General features: G+C 40.5%; 1 protein-coding gene and 1 long non-coding RNA gene across 11 annotated transcripts in view; one reads left to right on the top strand and one right to left on the bottom strand.

The window, feature by feature from the left end:
• LOC116443743 overlaps positions 1-18454 on the top strand; it is a 116174-nt gene that overhangs the window by 44118 nt on the left and 53602 nt on the right. Inside the window, exons 4-5 of one of the 2 annotated variants that reach the window (XR_004240044.1) lie at positions 4368-4421; positions 14386-14690. This is a non-coding gene — a long non-coding RNA (uncharacterized LOC116443743). Of the gene's footprint in view, positions 1-4367; positions 4422-14385; positions 14691-18454 lie in introns of those variants that run through there. The other variant, XR_004240043.1, reaches the window with a different exon arrangement.
• The window catches only part of PDE5A (phosphodiesterase 5A), a 107241-nt gene that overhangs the window by 36106 nt on the left and 52681 nt on the right, over positions 1-18454 (bottom strand). For 4 of the 9 annotated variants that reach the window (XM_032108212.1, XM_032108213.1, XM_032108216.1 and 1 more), the window contains exons 3-4: positions 2650-3232; positions 1873-1962 (exon numbers count right to left, since the gene is read on the bottom strand). In XM_032108212.1, coding sequence (XP_031964103.1) covers positions 1873-1962; positions 2650-3232 — 673 coding nt within the window. Of the gene's footprint in view, positions 1-1872; positions 1963-2649; positions 3233-14368; positions 14507-14740; positions 14903-15066; positions 15158-15359; positions 15516-15740; positions 16023-18454 lie in introns of those variants that run through there. The other 5 variants (XM_032108214.1, XM_032108220.1, XM_032108221.1 and 2 more) reach the window with 5 other exon arrangements.

Below are 18454 nucleotides of genomic sequence, written 5' to 3'. Positions count from 1 at the left end.
CAAAAACACGTCAGTCATTTGTTACAGCAAGAATGAGAAATACCTTCTGGTAGAGACTGTAAAACTCTGAAAAAAATTAGGAACTGCCATCCTTTCCCATAAGAAATCCTACAGTTCAGTACCTTCAAATTATTGCCTATGAGTCTAACACTCCTCAAACTTCAGGTTGGCTGAACTTGTCAAAATAAACAAATTCCTGCTTCATTTCCACTTGCTGATGCACTCAGGAGGAGGAAGCTGGCTGAAGACACGGCCCATTGCAGGTTTATTCAGCCCTTAAGTCATGGTGGACTGGACAAACAGACTGCAGCTCTTATTCCTTCCCCCACCCACCACCAGGACCTGGTGAGAAGTGAGCACTTCCACACTCTCCAGCCAGCAGGGCTTTGTAGCTCTTTTCTGTTCCCAGTTCCATGGAGCATATCATCTTTTTCCATTTGACAAAAAGAAAAAGGCATGGCTTGGGTGAAATTGGAAGCCTTGCATCAGCCTGACATGGACCACTGGTCCCTGACAGCTCTTCACACGGCATCTGCTTTGCTCATCCACTGGCCCAGGGCCAGCAGTGGCTGCTGCCAGGTAGAAAGGGGAAGACTTAAGCAGGAGTGGGAGAGGAAAGGCTCAAGTGCTATCCTTGGAAGACTGGAACAAAATAATTTAAGCTAAAATTTTCAGTATGTAAAGAAAGGAAATACTGGCTGATCATCTGGGTCAGCTAGAGTAAGATTCAATAAACAAGTTAATGCAGGAGTTTAATCAATTCACATAATTTAAAAAAAAAAAAAAGGTTCAGTGCAGTAGAAGTCAAGGTGACACTCCACAAGAGGAGTGAAAGATGGAAGAGCAGAAAAAAGAAGGTATGATGCCTTCAAATCAATCTTGGCAACATTTCTTTTTGGGAGTTTGAGCTGTCTGGAAGCAAACTATAAATGTTCTGAAAAATAAATGAATTCCAGGAGAGAAAAATCTCCATTTCAAAGCTCTGACACACTGTGTGGAGAGCCTTACATTTTGTGAGTATTCTAAGAAGTGGTGATGTGGCTGAAGGCCATCAGGATCAAAGAAAATCGAGCCATACTTTCCTTACTCTCTAAGACAAAGAGGGCATCACATCTTTTCCCCATTCACTAGCTTTCATGGACTTTACTGAATTCACTCTTCAAATACTCAGGGCAAGAAGATGCTGTTAGCCCATAATAAGAACTCTTCCTACTGCAATAGCATGAGACAGGATGAGAGAGCTCTCATGAGAAGCAGCATGGACAGGAAATATGGACAAGAGTTCAGTGAGCAGATTAGCATTGTTTCAAATTAGGAGTGATTTAAGTTATGACTTGAGGATGACTTTTCTGAATCACATCAACACCATGTGTTTTTCAATGCCTGATGTCAAAGATTTAGCTCGTAAGTAATAAATTAGGAACCATGTTGAGTTAAGAGAGTGTAAAAATAATCAGGTTTTTCGACAATGATAAAAACGAGTTTGTGCCCTCTGAATTAAGCAATATAGATACAGGCTAAGCTGAAGTACAGTAACTTAATCGCAATTTGAGATAGACCAGTAAGTGTGCAGAGAACTTTAATGCTGACAGATACTTGAGTACAGGAAGCAGAAACAGCACTTCTAGAGTTAAATACATATATTCTACTGCTGCATCTGGGATTAAACTCTTTCTGACAGTTCCCTTTGGCTTATATTACTGAACTAGATAAGATAAAATTACAGTCTAAACAAACGTAAGCAGTCTTTTAAAAAAAAAAAGAAAGGATGGTTTTATACTGGAAGATGATGACTGCCAGCTAAGGAAAGTTCAAAGCATCAGCATGACTGGAAATAGTATTCCATGAAGTAAGCCCAAGATTGCAACTTACCTCTTCCCTGTGATTCTTTATTGGCATACAGAGAATGCTCTGAGTCTTATACCCTGTGATCTGGTCAACTTCTGCATTGAATCTTGGATCCTGAGACAAGAAAAAATACAGTTATTAGACTACTAGCCTAAAGACCAGTTCTTTTTCTTCCTTGGCTTATAGATTAAGAGAAGTTTAATATTTGATTTGACTGTTACCCAGGATAACAAAGGTTCCATTGCTAGCCAAGAATTACATAAAGTCATTACTATTGGTGTATTAACAACAAAAAAGCGTTTGTGTGGAACATGAGTGCCAGTAGAAGACAACTGCTATAAAGAACAAAGAACCCAAACCCTAGGAGAAGCCTTTTTTTTGAGCCTAGACCATCATTATAATAAAATACTGATGGATTAACCATCCCCAGTTTAACTTTTATCAAGAAATTACAGAAATAAACTGAGAGAGATGGGCCCACAGAGGAACACTGTTTCATGAATGTGGTTAGTGGTTTTGCTTTTATCAGATTGCTTGTTTCATTTATTCACCTCAATATTGAACTCTGAATAATCACCTCAATAGAACTCTGATTTTTTTAGTCCTTGCTTCATGTTTCTGTATGCACATGTGTCTGTAGTACGTATATTATAACCAAAACCATGGTGTCAGGTTTGCATCTTGACCACTTTAAGTCAATATGGCTCCAAATACAGGGACTAAAATGACAACATTCCAGCAGCTGCTAATGTGGCTTCTTCTTTTTTCAAGAATTGCTGAAGACAAATTTCCTTGGCTTACCTCATAGGCATTCTTGATGTTGAGAGGCTGCCCTATGGCTGCCACGTGACCCACAATGCCCTTGTTCCACTCCAGGCGAATGCAGTTGTTGGAAGCTTCTTCCAGGGTGGATCCTTCTGCCACGTCAAACAGCCTGCTCATGAGAAACTTCTCATTCGAGCTGTCCTCACATACCAGGAACAGGGAATAGCGATCGGCTGCGATCAGCTCGTGGATGTGTAGGAAGATCTTATGGCAAAGCGCTGTGACATCTAAGTGACTAGAAATATCTTTGACAAGTTCTAATAGTCTTGAACACTGATCCCCTGCACTGGTCTCAATCCTTGGAGATTGCAGAGGCATCTGTTCCTTCTTGTCAGAGCCAGAGAGGAAGCTCACTGCTCCTACCGAGTCCTTGACAAAAATAGGCCTTAAGGGTCTGTCAAATTCAGAAGCAGAGATTTTCCTCGCTGGTGTCCCAGAGTTGGTGGTCTCAGCACAAGCAGGCTGGTGACAGGCACAGGCTTCACTCTGGGACTTGGTTCCCTCCTTGCAGACTGGGATGGTGTGAACTCTCTCAGCAAACCATGCATTAACCATTTCTCTGTAAAACAAAACCAAAAATACAGTGAATGATGCGAACTGAAAATCCTCTAACGCACAATGGAAGCTGACACTGTGAAGAGGATAACTAAACCTTTTCACACAGAGGACGTTGAAGCACCTTTAGGCTCTTCTGTATCAATATTCTCCAATTTTACGCAGCACTTAGCCCAGATTAAGCACTAACATTTTCTGCCCCATAAAAAAGAAGCTATTTTTGCCTAGAGGAAATTATGAATAGAGCAGAGGAGGACCACTTACACTGTGGCTTTCAGAATGCAGATCAGAAGTTTACACCATAATTTTGCGACTGAAAAGTTCCAGTCCTTCCCATTCCATTTCTGTACAAGACACATATATATATTCATATGAAGACAAAACTTTCTGTTCCTAACCTCTAAAAAGATAATTTTGAACTTTAATTCTCTCTGTCAATCACCTGAAGCCCTTCCTATTTTTCTGTTGCCAATATACTGTTTTTAAGTAAGCTTCCCCTGCCCTCCAAGTTAATAAAAAATGCTGGTTGGACTCAAAGCATAAAAGTTTTGTTTAAAAACTGTCAAGGAAACGTGAATATTTCCAATTCAACCCCCTTCAAAATAGTGAAAGAACAGACTGTTTTCATGCATCTCCCCTATTTCCTTTCCTTGCAGATGACGCTCATTGTCTAACTCAACCCCAAATACTGAATAACCCTAAAATTGTATTTTTAAGAGTTCATCACCAATTAAAAAATACCATGCATCTCTAGTATTTAACCGTGTTTCTCAAATTAACTTAGTATGAGGAAGCCAGCCCTAATAATGTCCTCACTAAATACAGTATATTGTCATAACATTAATATACTTTTTTTATCACTATAATATTTTCTTGTTCAAAATTGGAGGGGTTTTTGTTCGGGTTTCTTTTTGTATTTTATTTGGTTGGATTTTTTTATACACAGGGCTTTTCGTTTCACTTGCTCAGCGCTGATGACTCCTCACAGCACATGCCCTACTCTCAGAAGAAATGGGTTTTTGCTGTATTACATAACATACGAGCCTAGGAACAGCAAAAATCCTATTAACAAGTCTGATCTTTTGGAAACCTTTCATGGTGGTCATGTTTTAAATTTGGGATATTTTTTATTTTTTCAGCAGACCACAGGAATTCTGAGAGTGAAGCTGAATGAAACCATGGAACTGAGTCAGGTTACTCAGCCACTGATCAGTTACACGCATTGGTGTACGTTACATATGAAAAGCACTGTACAACAATCTTATTTTCCTTACAGCACAATTTATCTTTGTTGTAGGATGCAATACTGCAAGCACAATTAACCATTAATTCAAAGCAAAGTGATCAATTAAAATCTAAAGTCCAACAATATTATTTTTAATAGCAAGCCATTCACAAAAGCAAACTTATTTGACTTCTGTTAGGAAAGTTTGAAAGAGTTTTTTCAATCACATATCCTGTGGAGACCTCAACTGTAGGCAAACATACTATAAAAAGTTGAATTATTAAAAACTACCAATGATTGTTCTTTATTAAAGCAGTGATGCCAATTTTTTGTGGAGTTACTTTAGCCAAGTGTTTCTTACACTGAAGCAAAGAACAATTAACTTATTATTAGAAATTTGACTTTAACAATATTACTTTACAGTACTTAAACAGGATAAACATTACATGTGGAGACTGTGACCATTTATTAGTGCAATGCATAATATGCTTTGCATAGGACAGTGTCACACTTGCAAAAGCTGTTTCAGTGAGAGTCAAAATAAGAAGCTAGCACTTGGTAGCACTTGGAATTTTCATTTATTTAACTGAATGAGAAAGAGTAAAAATTTTTGATTAAAATGACCAAAAATATCCTGAAGAAAATTAAAAAGCTAAAGATACAAAAATCTGTACGTAAATACAGTACAATCTCTAAAATCAGTGCTGGTAACTCTTGTCAGCACATGTGTTATATAGGGCTCCTTTTTGTTTTACTCTGATCTCCTCAAAATAAAAAATTATGTGGAAATTTTAGCTTCTCCAAAACAAAACTACCGTCTAGAACTAAGGCTGCAGAAAAGAACCTGAAAATGCCAGCTGGATGCCTTTAAACCTCAGACACAAGAAGGTAGGTATAGAATAATTGATAGTTTTAAAGAAGATTGGTGGCTTGACCCAGATTCATGTGTGTGCTGACTTGATTTCTGAGCACTGAGGACTGGCATTAATGGAAGGTAAGATCGAAAAGTCACAGTAATAACATAGTACCAGATGGAGGGCGTTCTCCAACAAATGATGAGGCCCAGAAGCCATGTAATTGAAAATGCACAGGCATGAGCCTGTACTGTTGTTGGGCAACAGCAATTTGCAGAGCAATCTGATTCACTGCTTACTTACTCCTGAGGAAAGGAGAATATAAAAAGCTATCATTTTCCCTTCTCCTGATTTACACTGAATTTTCATACATGGATGTGTTGATACAAGATGCAAGGCAGAGAAATAATCCTGTACCCTTCATGCATAAAGCAAAAGCTAAAGCAGAAATTTGATCAGTTGAAACCTGTCATTTTATTTATTCTGCAGTGTTGTTCTATGATTTCCCCAGGCCTTAATGGTGTAGGAGTAGCAATCAGTAAGAACAATGTACTCTGAATTCTAATACCTGTTCTCAAACAGGTGGCCGTGAGATTATTAATTTTTTACCCTCTTGCTTTTTTACTGCATAAAATAAGCATACATTTCTTATGAAGGTTATTGAGGGATGTGGACCATAGCTGAAAAACCTTTCACATGAAAGGAATTAAGTTTAACAAGAACTGACTACTTGTTGGGTATCTGCACTCTTTATGAAGCTCTTAAACATTGAACAGAACAGAACTATACGTGGAGCTGCATAATTATGAGTAAGATATTCTTGTCCTTTAATGTCTCTTGGATGATGGTTCAGTAACTTGCCAACATAGTGTGTGATTCTCAGAAAGCTCTTTAGATTAACAACAAACTCTTAACTAAACTGGTTAAAGCATCGTTTTCAACTTCAAACCATTTAAGCATTTTACTTTGAGCAACAGGAAAGCCATTCAAATTCAACTGGAAAAAGAACAGTGTTCAGTGACCTTTACCAAATGCCTCTTCCAACAAGGAAACTATTTAGCTCCTTTTACTCACCCAGTTACACACACGGGTGAAAGAACCGGCATTTCGCATGAGCTGACGTATTCTAACTCTATTTAAAATCTCTCAGTGTCTTGACATTAATTTGCTTGTTGACACTCAGTCCTATTTAACAATGCATGACAAGAAGGGTATTATGACCAACACAAGTAGTCTCATAGCACAGAATTAGCTCAGCAGATATCTGACACCAGACATGTCCTGAGCCACAAGTGAGGTTCCTGGAAATTAGCAATGAGTGCCATGTACAATTAAGATGTCATTTTGAAAGGACTGCAGGAAGAAACAAACACTTGTGACTATTCATGTGAACAGTATTCAGGAAGCATTGGCATTGTCAAGAGCTGACTGTAAGGACAAGACCTGGCTGTAGTTTAGAAGTTGCAGGAGCAGATACGGATCCATAGTGATCCATGCAGACAGTTAAACTTGACGCAGTGTCTCTATCCCACTGTGGCAATCACTGCATGTTGAGGAGTTACAGCATCCATTCCTCATGACCTGCATGCCTCCTTTACTGCAATATGATCCTTTAATATGAACCTTCACTCAAGAAAGCTGTAATTTATCCCAGAGTTCATGAACAGGAATAGTAGAATGTGAAGTAACCATTTTTTAGTCCTTTCTATCAGCCAAATCCGATCTTTCCTCTATAAAACATGACAGCAGTGACAGCTGAATTTGGCTGGTGACTTCATCAGCAGACGACAAAATGGGAGAGAAATCTTGAAGAGATAGTGCTAAGAAGAGGATAAAAATGCAATGGCAGGCAAAACATTGAAGAAAAAAAAATGGCATGGTTCTTCCCTCTATCACTGCTTATATACAAGCACACATAATCTGCAGTTCACAAGACCTTGTGCGCTTCAGGGGAATTAAGAAAGACTCCTTTGGCCCCAACTTGTTAAATGCTGCACAGAAGGTAGACCTGTCCCTAGAGCATGAAGTTTTCAGTATTTATAGGCAATAAAAATAGAAAATCATGATGAAAGATGGTTGAGAAAACACAGGCAACATGTCTTGAGCCAGGTCATGCAGGAGGGCACAAGCAGAGCTGAAGAGAACCTTTCTGTATTTCCTGTGCCATATGCATCAAATCACACTGACAACACTAATCACTATTCTACTCATACACTGGGAATATTAAATAATTTATTGTACCCATCTTTGCTTCACTGTGATTATCTTCAAAGTACACAGCAGACTTCTCAAAAAGAACCCCAACCCAGTGAAGATGTTTAAATATTAACAGCCAGATTGTGATTGTCTTGTTTAGACATATATAACCACGATGCCTATGGAAGAACACACCAATGTGACCATTCAGCACAACTGCTTGGCACCTTTGGAGAAAATATGCAAAAAACAGAATGCAAAGGTAACACTGAGATGCAACAGTGACAGTAAAAACTGTATGTTACTTATCTTGCACAAAGAATGCATAACACTTGCAGTTCTGTAACAGAACACAGCGATAAGAAGCTTCCAGTGAAACAGCAAATAATTCCCCATTTTCTCTGTTGCTCACAAACCATTCATATATACAATGCGTAATGTTTTAGTAGTTGCATGGTCTGTTCTGCTAATTTTTCATTCAAACCAACAGTTACTGATAACACACTTTAAGAGAGGGATTACAAACTTGCCAGCTAGAAAATGCCAGCTTTCAAGTGTCTGAATTCCTGTGGCCTAACCCTGCCAGTGTTGAAATCAACAATATTTCAAGCTGAACTTCGTAACTAGTTTCTCAATTGCCTTCCATAAAATAACCACTAGATGTCTTCGAATTTCTCTCCAGCATCTTGACATAATTTAGACATGGAAATCATTTGAAGCATTAGCAAAAACTCTAAAACTATTATGTTTTAGCAAATGAGTTTGAAATGCAAAGCCATTTGGATATTACACTTGCCTTCCCATTTTCTTTCTAGCAAGTCCTATTTCACAGTCACATTCTAAGTGGTTTTGTCTCTTTCCTAGCAGTGAAAATATTTAAATAAATTGTATAAGGCCTCACTAGATGGAAACAGTAAACTGACAGAAGTGTTTTCAAACTGACTAAAAGAGGAGATTTACAAAAACAATAGTTGTTTTTTCTTAAACCCTTCCCAATTATAGTTAGTGGAGATGCCATTTCTCACAGTGGTAGGCAAGCAGTTCTGGAATATGAAGTATGACACTGCCAGTTTTTTAGCCCAACTTGGTCAAATATATTAGCATACATTTAGCTTTAAACATTTCAAGTGGTACAAATGACTTCTGTTTGAATACAGTTCTTAATTTAGAACATGAATTCTTGATTCAAACTATGCTCATGAGAGACAGAAATAACTTTTTAGAATGATGAAATTTTAATCTTGTCTAAATGCTCTTTTTAATAGAGGGCAGAGGTTGCTTTATTATTTGTAGCAAAAGTACTCAAATTGGAAAACTAACACTGACAGGCTATTCTTGGCTATTCTCAAGTTTTCTTTCATAACCTAAATGCAAGCTTCACTTTTTACAAGAATCCTTTCCTCCACAGAAGAGACTTTCTATTTGCACTATAAAGAAAGACAGAATAAATCCTCAGGGATTAAAGTTCAAATTCTAAAACATGACCTTTATTTCTCCTCTATATGTTTGCTTCTTGCTCCAAACTCAAAAAAAAAAAAAAAAAAAAAAAAAAAAAAAAAAAAAATTAAAAATAAGTAGGTACCAAATGATTTTGTTGTGGAAAGCAATATCAATACTTTTAGTGAAAGATGGATTACGAGGTAAGGTCACACCTGCTTGGAGACCTCACCTAAGCTTTCGGCACAACTTCAATTCCCCTTAAATTCCTAAACCAGGGGTTAAGTATGACTTAAGTGGTGCAGAGGCTCTGGGACGGCTCTCTCTGCTGGGGTGAGCGCTCCATAATGCACAAATAAGTGGGAAAAGATATATCCTTTACTAAGCAAATAGATTTTGTGGCTATATTTTCAGTGCCAGACCCAATGTGAAATCACAACCATTGTGTTATCCACGAGGGCTATTTGAGATGGGCTTCTTTTCTGGCACTTCACAAATAGCTCCTTTTGTATTTAAAACCTTTTTTTTTAATATAGTTTTCTTCAAGTAAATCATATAAATGAGAAAGTATTCCATGTAAATTTATGTATGTTTCTTTGCCAGCAAGGAAGATAAATGCTTCTATACTGTGGTTTTATTAAATGTATTTTTTCCACGACAAAACCAAAACGCTTTAATGGGGAAAATGATAATAGGTGGTAGCATATTAGTTCAAGTCAAGAATGTATTGCCTAAATCCTCCTCACAAGAGGATTCTGCAGCAGATACCTAACACAGAACCTGCATGAACCTCTACAATTTAGAAATCAAAGAAATATTGAACTTTCTTGAGTCTTCTGCAGTGGCAATATATGCCTCAGCTCCACTTTTCTCCCCAGTTGCCAGAAATTTGACCCTGTCCTCTAAAATCTGCCCAGTTACAGCCAAAAAACCACCCAACGATGGAAATGAGATTTCAATGCCTATTGGCATTATCAAAACTATACTGTTATATGGTAGTAGTTACCCTGAAACAGAAGGAGGCAAAAAGGGATGTTAACTGTCAGAGTACTTCACTCCATCTTACTTTCTACCCATCCTCTAAGGTTTACCAGTGTATTTTAATTAATGTATTGTGCAAACCTGTTTGTTTCTTTATCACCTAGGGCAAGCAGAACTGAGTAAAAGCACATTCTCCTTGTAGCCTCTCAGTTTCTGCTAACTAGTTCATCTTCACACCAAAAATTCTGTGTAGAAGTTCAGTTTAGAGCTTTGGGGGAATTTAAGATGTAAATTGCTAGTAAGTGGTTTCTTATCGTTTCTCAAATGACAATTTCTTCAGTCTACAGTAATTGCTGTTTAAGAGATTGTTTCCAAAATACTCCAGCACACACCTCACTTCATTTCCAACAACAAATGCCAGAAGTACTCAATCACGTTTACAACTTGATGAATACGGGTAACATTCCTTACCTTCCTGAATGCTTTTTGCATCAGTAGTTAAAAACATTTTGGGATGATCTTAAAACTTTGCTGTTATCAAGAAAGGCATAAGGGAGGATATGGATACATTATTTATAAGTGGCATAACTATGAACATCATTACACCAACAAGAAAACTTTCCAAGATTTCACAGAAATTGATTTTTTTTTTTCCTGTACTCAGTTCTCAGAAAAGCTCAGTAAACATCCAATAAAACCAAGTAGGTGGGAGAAAATACTCTGATCCCCTGCATTGACACCACTGCTTCCTGTGGTTTTCAAGCCATGGTCCCAAGAATCAGTGGGTTTGCAGCCCTCTTGTAAATGCTTCACGCTGGGTAACTTAGAAAAGCAAGCACCCTTTCAGCATATGCCAACCATCAGCACAGGATTCTATGCCCCCAGTAGAAAGCTGTTGAATCAATCATGGAAGTTCAAAGCCCACTGTCCACTTACCAAGGTCATGTTAGGAGTGCATATGGCTCATACCTGTGCATTTTTAGGATTATTACGTTTTTTGTATGCAATACCTTTTAAAGAAAAACATAGGCCACAGCACATTTCAGTGCAGAAAACCTCCAACAGCTCTTTGAAAATCAGAATTTTCATTCAATTACAAAAATTTAAGCACACATGCATTCCCAATGCACAGAATGCATATGACACGTAACATTACGACACTTCAGATAGCTGGCTCAAACTGAACAACGTTTTTAAAAGTCCTCTAGACAGAGACTGGAAGGCAAATGTCCTGAGTAATGTAGTACCGCAGGCAGCACATTACAGATTGATTGTCCACCAGCCATCAAGAAGAAAAAAAAAAAACCCCAAACAACTGTGCTTGAGTTTTTTGAAAGTAATGAATGTAATTGATAAATTCAAGTAATGCGATATCTGAATTTTAGCACAGTTTCCCAGTAAACATCAGTTCTGGAATCCTCAGTGAAGCACTGTGAAATACCATGCTGTTAAGGACATTTATTTTTCCAAATACAACCCCACCTAAATTCATTTGTAAATATTTCTCAAACCTGCTAATAAGCCAAGATGTACTTATAACAAAATAATCTTATTTCCACTGAAAGGCATACAAGATTTGGGTCAATAATTTGTTTTCGTCACACCATACTTTTAGGGAATCAGACAAAAACTGCCTGTAACAATGCAGTTACCTCTAATCGAGAGGAGAAATTTTACCTTGGCTGTTTTGGCAGTCTTCTGAGTGCAAAGAGCACTAAGAGAGAATCACTCCTGTATTTTTAAAAGTAGGGACAAACAGGAAGTCAGAAATACAGAAATATTCCATAGTGGGTTGAAGTAAGTGCGATGTTTGAGCATGGCAATGCATGGCTTGTTTTTTTTTAAAAGAACATAAAAAGATAAAACTTCAGGAAGACAAAAAGGGTAATGAATTTAGCCATAAATGTGACCAAAAAACCCCCAAAAACCTGCAGACTACACCTTTATAGCATCTAGTTAGAACAACTATAGTTGTAGAAACAAAGAAGAATTGCCTTACTTGAAAATGTTTCTGCTTCTGGAAAGCCAGAATATGATAGACAATTCGAAAACTTTGGAAGGGGAAAAACAACAAGAGCTGGGGAAAAAAAAAAAGCTTAAATTTTGTCAGAGCTTGGCATTTAAAAACTCATGACCCTTAGGTGTGCAGTACCAAACTCCAGCCAGAAGTTTTGTCAGCCAGTACAGTCTCACTGAGTGAACCAAATTCATCTCGTCCCCGAGTGTGCTGGTGACACACTTCCCATTTGTTGTGCTGCACTTTGATCATCCTGGAACAGCACCTCATGGATAACAGCTATTTATATTGTCTCCACATAGCACTCGTCTCCCTGGGATGAAATAAAGTAATAAATAAGTGATTCCATACCTTCCTACTCATGGGATCCCAGTTTGTTCACCTACTCAAAGGAGGAAGGATTTAAAGTAGAATTGTAGCCTCGCACTGCACAGGTGGAGTTCAATCAATGCAGTGTTATCAGAGAATATCCATAAAGCCAGCCCAGCCTGGAAAGAGGCCAGGATGTGGCCTTCCTGCAGACACTACCAACCTCGAGGCATTGCAGATCAAAATACGAGGTGTAAGCCCTTGGAATGTGCTCATCTTGTACAACACATTGTAGGGCAGACAGGAATGCAGGTGCACACCTGTTAAGCAGACCTGCAGCCCTTCTCTGCAAGAATCCAGAACATAGACTGGGGAACACAGTGACTTCAACAGTTGTCACTTTATGAACAAATTGTGAATAGAAAGAAACACGTTTTAAAGTGCCACCTTGCCAGAAAATACAATTTTTATTTAAACCATGACAACAGATACTGATACCAAACTGCCCTATGCAAACTGGATCGGGGGCAACTATTCAATTATATGAGATAAGGACCCTAACCCCATACTTTAAAAAATCTGCAGGTGTAACACCACACAAAGCATACATATTATAAGTATTATTTAGACACCTAACTAAAACTTCTTTGTGTGTGGAAATTACTGACAGAACTACCATATAAAACACTGAGGGAATTAATTAATTGGAGAAAAAAATAAATGAACTATTCAACACTCATTATAAAATTGTTAAATTAGGTTCTAACTCAAAGCTCATTAATATGATCATTAATACGGCTGGTATGATACAGTCATAAGTGATGGAGCTGGTGATCTTTTTCTATTCCTATGCAGAAATATTTGAGAAACAGATACAGAAACTATCCATTAGCAATTGTGCCTCACAACGTGCAGCTGAATATGCCTCTGTGCTCCGCAAGATACTAAATTAACTAACTTCTTGGTCTATTGCTTTCAGGATCTGTGAGAACTTTGGTATATTATGAAACAAAACAAAAAAAAAAAAAGAGAAGCAGTAAATTCTGATTAGAGGAGAGTTGAAACTAGCTCAAGGAACACTGCTTTACTTCAGGGAGTAAATATAATGCTAAGTAGCAAAACATTAACAGCATAGTCTTTGTTCAGTGTTAGCTGCTCTACAAAGATTCAGCTAAAACAAAGCATGGTATTAGATGTTATAGTTTTCTCTTTTCAAGCTCTAAATAACACTACCAAGTGAAGCATTAAACCTCTTTACAAAGTACAGCAGTTCTTTCAAACTACTTAGCTCTACATGCTATCATCTTTGAACCCACATAGTCAAGTAATTTGTCATTTGTCTTTTCAAATACAAACTTACACATAAAATAGGTATTCCTTATTATATATAGTTTTCTATTTCTACAATAAGGACTAAAAAACATTCCATGCAAGACAGCAGAGAAGAGAGTTTTGAGACAATTGCAATGTTTCCATCATTTCAAAAACATCACAGAATTGTTGCCAAGCAAGGACTCAAAAGTCAACAGTTTTCCTGCAAACCCATCTCTAACTGCAGAGGCATCGCCATCACGGAGACTCGACTGAATTGTGTTTTCTGAACTACTGCCTTTTTCAGAATGGTACAAACACAAAACTGTGCCTCAGCATGAAAAAAAAAAAAGTCTAACCGAACCTGCCCATGGGTAAAAGAAATCTGACACAGTGGTTACTACTAATTAGTATTCCTATTTGTCCAATACTACATCCAGTTTCCAAAGAAAGTGTGACAGGCTGAACTAGGAAAATGCTACTTCTCAAACCTGCTAACACCCTATTTCCTGGGCAAACAAGCTGCCCTTCAGTGCCACACCATGCACTAGTGTTCTGGAGAGCATCAAGGTTAACTACTTCCATCTATACATCCTGCACCTATTCACAGCCTTAAAAAAAAACCCCAAAAAACAAACTAACATTTAAAAGACATTTCTAAAGGCATTTTTTTCTTCCTGTTAAATGAACCTAAGGAAGCAGCAGCAGAAGAAAGGGGACTGCCTGACAGATGGTCACAAGCAAGCAGGTGACCCCTGAAGCTTTCTAGCTCTTGGCGAGTCAATTATTAATGGGGATTTCTCTTCTTACCGCCCCATCCCATGCAGAGAGGAGCAGCAGCAGCAAAACCTCATTCAGAATGCATCCATCCCTGCTAAGTGACTCGGGAAAGAAGCAAACCAGCAGCGGTGAGCAGATGGTGCGAGCGGCTCGGGAGCGCAGCGGAGAGAGGAGCGAGCGAGCCCGCGGAGACGGCGCGTCCGAGGAGCCAACCGCAAGACTTACTAACCCGAGCTCCCGCTAAGATATACTGCGGATCGCCCGGGCTCTGTATCCCCACTGCTTTGTTTATCGGAAAATATTCAAAATGGAAACCTGACCCCACTTCTAAAAATAGCCGAATTTATTCCAATTCAACTTGAAGTCCCGCTGTTGAAGTGTGTGACAACAGTGAGCAAATACCTCGTCTTATCTCCAAAAGGCAGCATGTCAAGCCAAGGGGGGGAAATGCCCAGACGAGCTCTTCAGGTCCTCAATATTGGGTTCTTCGCAGGAACCGGCACCGAGAAGGGGCGAGCGCGGAGCGGCCGCCCCAGAGCAGCGGCGGCGCCCACCGGCCCCGCGCCGCCCCCTGCCGGCAGCGCGCCCGCTCCCCGGGCAGCGATCCCTCCCTGCCCGGCGCTGCACCCCGCTCATCCGGGCAGGGATCCCTCCCTGCCCACCGCCCTGCCCGGGCTGCACCCCCGCCTCCCTCCCGGGGGAAGGCGCAGCGTCTCAGAGGCGCTCACCCGGCTGGACGGGCTCTGCGCCCTCCTCCTCGGGAGGAGCTCCGGTCTCGAATGTACCGCGCACGGCTCGTCAGCTCCCTCGGCACTTAACCCGTAGCCCTCGCCGCTCCGGGGGCCGCCCTCATGTCAAAAAAGGTGACGAACCCACAGGGTGACGGAGCTCTTGAAGAGCAGCGCTTTGTTTTGAGATGACTAAGTACTTACACAACCCGCCCTCCCCGAGATAGCAGATGCCCTTTGAGGCTTCTACCTACTTCGCAGGGCGGGGAAATACATAGTTGCTTGCTACTCACGAGAAGTTGACCATGTCTGTTTTGAACCGAGGAGAACACAAATAACTAAAAGTCTAAGGCAGGGAGCTCCGAGGCTGGGACAGCTTCACTGAGCGGCTCGCCGTGCCGAGCGGGCGCTCCCCGCCGTAGAGTGGCCGCGGGCCGGGGGCTGAAGGCGAGAGCCCGCGGGGAAGAGCCGCATGTGCCCCTCGGTGGCAGCCGAGCTGCTGCGTGGTGGTTTCAGTTCTTTCTCGTTCGAGGCGGGGGGGGAGGGAGGGCGGCTGGGCGGGGTGGGAGTCGCTTCTTTTTATTTTCTTTGGAGGCAGCAAAGTGAAATGGAAAAGAACGAGGTTTTGGTGGAAAGAAAGGAACTGCCTCTATCCGCCGCCGCTCCGGTCTTACCTTGTAGCTTTTCTAACAAAGTAAGAGCGGGTGAAGTCGCCGTGATCGTCCAGCCACGCTTCCACCGCTTCCTGCTCCGGCGGGGAGGGAGAGCAGCGCTCCATGCTCCTGCCGCCGCTCTGCCGCCTCCTGCCGCGGCTACCGGCGCTGCTTTCCCCTGGCCCGGCCCGCTTCCAGCTGCCGGTGCCCTGAGCTCCCACCCCCCGCCTACGCCCCGCTCCCAGGTGTGCGGGCAGCAGAAAGCCTGGCCCGCGGCACCTCAGCGCATCTCCGGCCCGGCCGCCGGTCCCGCAGCGGGCAGAGCCGGCTCCACCTCCGCCGCGGCCCCGCCTGCTTCGAAAAAGTGGTAAATCGAGTGTCAGTTCGGAGGGTTCTGCTGTCGGGTGTCAGTGTGTGATCTCTGACAGACCTCAACCTGGATATGAGTACTAAAGCCCTGGCTTTACAGTCCTTCATGCCTACAGTGCGGCTGTTAGATCCCTTTTAGACACTGAATAAGCACAGTCTAGCTTTGAAGATGCTCAACACACATCCTCTACTTTCTCAAAATTAGACAGCTGTGACTGAAATTTTGGTTAACACTGAGCATCGCTTTCATGTATTGTAGTTCCATTCTATGATGTGCACACATCTATGATAATTTATGTTCTGCATTCACAATACACCTTTCACAAAGTCTGATGCATAACAATGGCTTCCTGTGTTGCCACACGTGCAGTGTCTTTGAAGGTAAGATAACAAATAGCAGAATGTTTCAGAGGAAGGGAATATACAGAGTCTTGAAAGTTATTCTCCTGTGTAGTCAATTAAGAGCTATTGTATGAAATGTTTTCTGCTGCTCTTAACCCCCTTTCAGGTGACTGTAGACTCCTGATACAGAGATATATGTCCTGTATATAGAGAGGTGGGATTCTGCACCTTGAGAAGGGGCTGCAGCAGGAACTTCACAGCAAAGGCCTTAAGAGCCTGTCCATGAGCTCAAGGGAAAAGTTCTATCTTCTGTGTCTTTGTGTCACATCTATGTGTAGCACTCACTTGGACACGTGTGTCTTTTGGCTATGAGAGTTTGTGTGTAATATGAGGCACACAGAAAGGGAGGTTTTACATGAATATTACTCTGTTGTAAGGAGAATCTCAGGGGAAATGTTGTGCATGGTGACCGGAGAGCAAATGTGAAGATAAAACATAAGCCAGTTACACGCAGCATGAGTCAAGCTGCTGTTCAAGGCAAAGACAAATCTTTCAGCAGGGAAATACAGAATTACCAAGCAAACTGCATGAACAGACAACATGGCAATAAATGAAGCAGATGTTTAGTGCCAAAACCTGGAAAGAGTGGCATGTTAGAAAAAAATAAATAAACCCGTTGTGTAAATCACAGATTTCTGCATTAACCATTTCATTTCAGAAAAAGGGTTCTGAGGCTACAGTAGACATGGCAGTTAAAGCTCCTAAGCTAGGCAGAGGTTTTGGAAAATGACACCATATTAAAATGCTGAAGTAAAACAGTAATGTAAAACATACAATTATAGAATGCAGATTGTATAAGTAACTGAAATGCCATTCCCTGAATGGTCTTATGTGGAATATTGATCATAGTACTGCTCATCCAATCTCAAAAAGCAATTGCAGAATCATCAGAAGTGACCTAGACAGGAAAAACAAGAAGGACCAAACTCATGGAAATATCTTTTCTGTAAGGAGGCAGAAGGAGTTTGTTTACAAAAGGAGAAATACAAATATATAATTTAATTACTGGTATTTAAAAAGTAAGATAGTATTTTCTCTCTGTCTCATAGGAGAATAACAAGGTAATGGTCAATGCAATTATGTCAGCTGCAATAGATAGCATCTCATTTCATGTAATTAGGAGTAGCACTAATAGAAATAAGCATTTGTCCTGTGGTAACATCCAGTACGCCCCAGTCAAGAACAGAGGTTGCACCAAGGAGCACTGTAAACATGTAGCATTAAATGCCAGGCCAGCTGAGGTGCAGCCAGCATCCCTGTATTCCATGTCCCAAGGAACTGGGACCCATGGGTGCAGCTGCTGCTGCTGGGGCCCTTATTTAGCTTACGGATAAGAACCAGTGAAGCCAATGCAAATTATTATCTTCCTGTGAAGTCAGTGGCAAAGCAACAGTTCAAAGGATTGCTACCCAAGCAAAGAATAGCATATACTTTCCCAAAAGAAATAAAAATTGAACAGTTGGGGGGAAAAAGGGATACCTTCTCCATATCCAATGAATTTCCATGAATAATAATGAACATGTTTTCATTTTTAAGGTGACAGGAGGGGATGAAGGCCAAGCATAACAAAAAACGAATGCTCAAAGTGGAAAAAGTCTTCCATAATTTTGGCTTCCAAAGTGCTCTGAAAAAGCTCCATGTATCTTAGCTCTCGCCCAGCTTTCCAGTCTGTTTCCACAGCTCAGAAGATAGAATTGATGTGGAGTAGCTCTAAACCTGAGAAGGCCTTGTAGTAATGACACACAAGTAAAAATGTCCAATTCAAGTTTAGAAGCCGCTTGAGAGCTCAGTGTTTAAGCCGGGAAGCTTTTCCATCAGTAGGCCATGCTATTGCAGGACTGGTGGATGGAAAAAAATATTTAGGTGAAATCTTTCATCTGATGTTTTGCAAATATTGTCATGTAAGGAGATAAAAAAGCGGGGATTTTTTTTGTCTGCTCAAGGCACATAAATTTGAAATGCTG

This window comes from Corvus moneduloides, chromosome 5 (assembly GCF_009650955.1).
Source record: "Corvus moneduloides isolate bCorMon1 chromosome 5, bCorMon1.pri, whole genome shotgun sequence".
Taxonomy (NCBI): domain Eukaryota; kingdom Metazoa; phylum Chordata; class Aves; order Passeriformes; family Corvidae; genus Corvus; species Corvus moneduloides.
This window is presented reverse-complemented; position numbering and strand designations above follow the sequence as displayed.